Raw genomic sequence first — 4,238 nt, 5'->3', positions numbered from 1 at the left:
GTCCCCTTAGACCCAGCCCCTCAGCCCCTCTCCCAGACCCCCCCCCGACCCCCTGCCGACCCCCCGCAAACCCAACCCCCCAAAGCTCCCGCCAAGTCCCCTCAGAGCCAGGCCCCCAGCCCATCCCCCATCCCCGAGCCTCCCGTGACCCCCCCAACCAACCCCCGGGCTCCCCCCAGATCCCCCCTCTCCGGGCCCCTCCCGCGCCAGGGCCTCGCAGCGCCCTGGCCCGCTCCCTCCTCCCCCCAGCGCCGCCCTGCCCCCCCACCTCACCTTCCCAGTAGTTGCTGCTGCTCCCCGCCGCCATGTTTGTTATCAACGTCAGCCTGCCCCCGGCCCCGCGAGCCCTAGCGATAGAGGACAGGAGCCAGAGCGTCCCCCCGGGGCGCTGGGACCGACGGGAAGTGAAGGCCTCCCAGCGCATCGCCACCTGGCGGCCCCCGCCGGCATAGCAGGGTTCTGCCGCCTGCCCGCAGCGAGCCGGGCCGAGCCGAGCCGCGCAGCCTGTAGCGCTGGAGGTGCGGCCCCAGCTCTGTCACGTGCTCTTCAGCCCGGCCCGGCCCAGCACCCGCGGGACGGGAACCCCCCCCCCCCCCGGCTCAGCACCCAGGGGTGCTGCAACAATTTCCATAGGGAAGGTGCTGAGAGCCATTGAACCAGAACCCACTGCAAGCCAGGGGGGCTGCAGCACCCCCAGCACCAGCACCCCCAGGATGGGACAGGGACCCCCCCCCCCCCGGCTCAGCACCCACAGGATAGGATCCCCCCAGGCTCAGCGCCAGCCTGCAGGAGGGCACAGCCTGCCACGGTGCAAAGGGCATCCAGCCCCATGGGAGCAAACAGGCCAGGCCCACGCCCAGGCAGCGCCCACCTCCCACACCAAGCACCAACCCCCCTGCCAACCCCCCCCATCAAAAATCACCCCACTGGCCTTAAAAAAAAAATCATTTTTAAACATGAGCATAAGGTGTCTTGTGGGCGCGCTCAGCTCACATGTCCACGCTTTTCCCTGAGCCACGGGGCTACTTTCATTTAAACCAGCCCAGTCCCCCAACCGCACATGCCTCCAGGAGCAGGGGCTTTACAAGCACCCCCAGATCTCACAAGAGTTGGTAACAGTGCGTGGGTGTGAACAGTCTACTCACCCTTCCCCTACCTCTTCCCTGAAGGGCAAAGGAGCCGCTGCGGCCTCCCGCCAGCTCCGGGGAGGGCAGTTTTATATCCAGGCTCCTACATTTTCATAACCGTTTTGCAAGGCTCCATTTAGATTTTTAATAAGCAGTTCTTAATGATTCAGTTAATTTGCATGGTCTAGTCCTGGGGAATAGCCACACTCCCAAGAGCGTCTGCCCGTATAGGCTACTTTCCCCCACAGTACCCTAGGGCCTCTGGCACTGAGCCAAGGGCCTCAAAAAAAAAAAAAAAAAAAAAAAACAACACTTCTTGTACCTGCTGCACATCAGCAGAAAATCTCCAGCCACAATCCATTGCCAGCTCACAACATGCACCATAGCTACCTAGTTCAAGGCAATAAAAGTGACAAAACGGACAGAGGTTTTTATTTTTTTGTCACCACTCGAGCGTGTTCTGTGCACCTTACAAATATTATCTATTGTGGAACAGCAGCCACGCTCCTTGGCATAACTATTGCTTGAGAACTCTGAGCACCTACAGCTCAGCTTTACTTACAGAAGACACTAGGGGTGTCATATAAAAAACTCCTTAAAACAGAGGGTTGGGCGTCCCTTCTTCAGAGATGGGTCCAGGAGTTTGTTCAATGTAACATACAACAGCTGCAGTTGGTAAAGGCACCAGTGCTTTCAGGCTGATAATTAATGGAAACAATTATTACGTGGCAGCTATGGAAAGGTATGTCTATTATGAGACACCACAACTTTGCAATAGGACTGGTGTGAACAGCTTGAAGTCTTCCTAGGTGTTTGTACAACACCTAACCCCACAGAACCCCACACCTACCAAGTGCCTCCGGCTACTCTTCCAGTATAGCCCAGAGCACGAGCAGGCCTGATCCATCAGTAATAAACAGCAGCTCAGCACTTCAGCTTGGCCTGCAGTTCATGAGAGCCTCTTGGAGCTGTAATAACCTTCGTCTTGCTAGTTGCACGTTTTACTGTAGCAAGACCCACACCTGGTCCCATGGAGTTTAGCATGTAAACAGTTTTGGTGAAAGCTCATGTCGGTGCTGACAGCCACCTACAGAGGCCAGAGCACTTGTCCTCAGAGCAGAGTTTTACAGCATTATCCTCACACAGGCTTTAATTTCCCATTCACCTTTTCTAGATTGGGGGGAGAGAGAGAAAGCTGGCTGGTGCCCTCCAGTCCAGCTTGAGTTCAGTGCATTGTGTTTAGAGTCAAAAGCAGTGAAGCAGCAGGTATGTGCCATTAGAGGGGCAGTATCCAGAAGGCAGATGCGCAGTAAAGCACAAGCTCTGGCTCCACTAGATTCAAAGGTTAGAGGTTGCCCTGCTGGGCACCAAAGATATTTCTTAAACTAACAGGAGGTTAGAAAGGGAACGGGGACCGAGGGGCCCGAACTACAGGCAGGCTGAGACAATAAAGGTAGCTGCTTTGTCATTCTCATGAAAGTTACTAAGATTTCAGCCATTGAGACTAGCACAAGAGACATCAAAATAATTTTAATAGAGTATTAGATTTCAGTATACACGTAAAAAACAGAGCACGCTCCTCGTACAGAAAGTTCGGTCTCACATGGCACACAGATTGGTTTCTTTTATTTAACCTAAAAGTCAACCCTTTGAAGTCCCTTTTTAAAAGTTTACTTTTGAAGGCACAGTGCATGGACCTATGCACTCCCGAGACAAGTGCATGTGAGTGGTGCTGGCACCTCCAGAAAGGGAGGGGAGGGGGTTTGCTGACAGTGGCTGTCAAAGGATGGCATGGGGTGTTGCAAACAGGGGTGCAGAGGTCACTTTGTTCAGCAAAATCAGTTAAAAACCCAGCTGTCATTGCCATAGAAGAGCCGCACGTTTGCCCATGGAGAACTAAGCAAAGACGCATCCCAGGCAGCTTAGACAAGTCTCGCCCACAGGTATTTACACAGTAATTCACGCCTGCTTACCTCACACATTCACCTAGGGTAGCTAGTTCAAAACTCATTCTGTGAGCGGAAAGGGCTGATGCAATGCTCTGAAATGCCTGTAGCCTCCTAACACAATTTATTGCTTGGGGGGCAGAAGTTTGATTTAGAAGGAGAACATCTTCATATGAACGAGGAAGCCCCAACTCCCCCGCAGAACCAGGGATCAAAGCAGGAAAAGCAAGAGCCAGAAGAGGAATCTGAGAAGTCAACTTTAATATCAAATCCCCCTTGATCTGCTTTTGACCTTGAAAGCAAAACCTCTGGAAATCAGGCAGGCTGAACGTTACTGAGTGAGAGGCCACTGGATCCTGCATAAGAGGCTGAAAGCAGAAGAAATGGAGCAAAGTCATTTATTCAGCACAGCTGTAACCTGACATGCTATTTGTGTGGTCCCTGCAAGAGTGAGAGATGATGCAACAGCAGGTCCTTAACACGGTGGTATAAGGGCGGGCAGGAGCTCCCTGCTTAGCCTGGCTGCTCACAGAGGGCCTCCTGCCTGCTCCCAACACACGCTTAACAGCATATTTGCCAATTGTTCTGTTAAGAGGTTGAGAAATGCCACGTTAAAACATTTCCACAATGATCTTCTCCTGAGTTTGGCAGCTGCATGGAGCCAGTACCTTGGAGACAGTCCGATGGCAGACAATAGAGCCTGGGAGTAGGTCGGGCTGGTACGTATGGGGTGCGTCCCGGGGAAAGAGGAGCATAAATAGCCTCATACTCTGCAGAATTACCTCAGACTTTTGCAATATGAAGCCTTGTTTTAAGAAAGGGAAAAGGGGCTACACCTAGTTCTCTCTACCCAGAGTTCAGTTCACATCCCCACTGGACCGCAGTGTTCACAGCTTTCCAGCGGAGACACTCATCTACTAAGTCAAACCAATGGTGTCAGAGCATTGCTGATGTTTCACACGGATACCCTGGGCAGGGCCGGCTCCAGGCACCAGCCTGGCAAGCAGGTGCTTGGGGCGGCCGCTCTGGAGAGGGGCGGCACGTCCAGCTATTCGGCGGACGGTCCCTCACTCCCGCCCGGAGCGAAGGACCTCCCGCCGAATTGCCGCCGCAGATCGTGATCGTGGCTTTTTTTTTGGGGGGGGGGGGGGGGGGGGGGGGGGGG

General features: G+C 54.1%; 1 protein-coding gene across 2 annotated transcripts in view; it reads right to left on the bottom strand.

Moving 5' to 3' along the window:
• GOSR1 (golgi SNAP receptor complex member 1) overlaps window positions 1-391 on the bottom strand; it is a 57,471-nt gene extending 57,080 nt beyond the window's left edge. For both annotated transcript variants that reach the window (XM_034752398.1, XM_034752399.1), the window contains exon 1: window positions 274-391. In XM_034752398.1, the coding sequence (XP_034608289.1) occupies window positions 274-307 (34 nt within the window). In that variant the 5' untranslated portion in view covers window positions 308-391. The remainder of the gene's footprint in view (window positions 1-273) is intronic.
• Between the last annotated feature and the right edge of the window lie 3,847 nt (window positions 392-4,238).

The sequence above is a fragment of the Trachemys scripta genome, chromosome 18, assembly GCF_013100865.1.
Source record: "Trachemys scripta elegans isolate TJP31775 chromosome 18, CAS_Tse_1.0, whole genome shotgun sequence".
Taxonomy (NCBI): Eukaryota; Metazoa; Chordata; order Testudines; family Emydidae; genus Trachemys; species Trachemys scripta.
The sequence above is the reverse complement of the archived record's forward strand: the minus strand, read 5'-3'. Positions and strand labels throughout refer to the sequence as shown.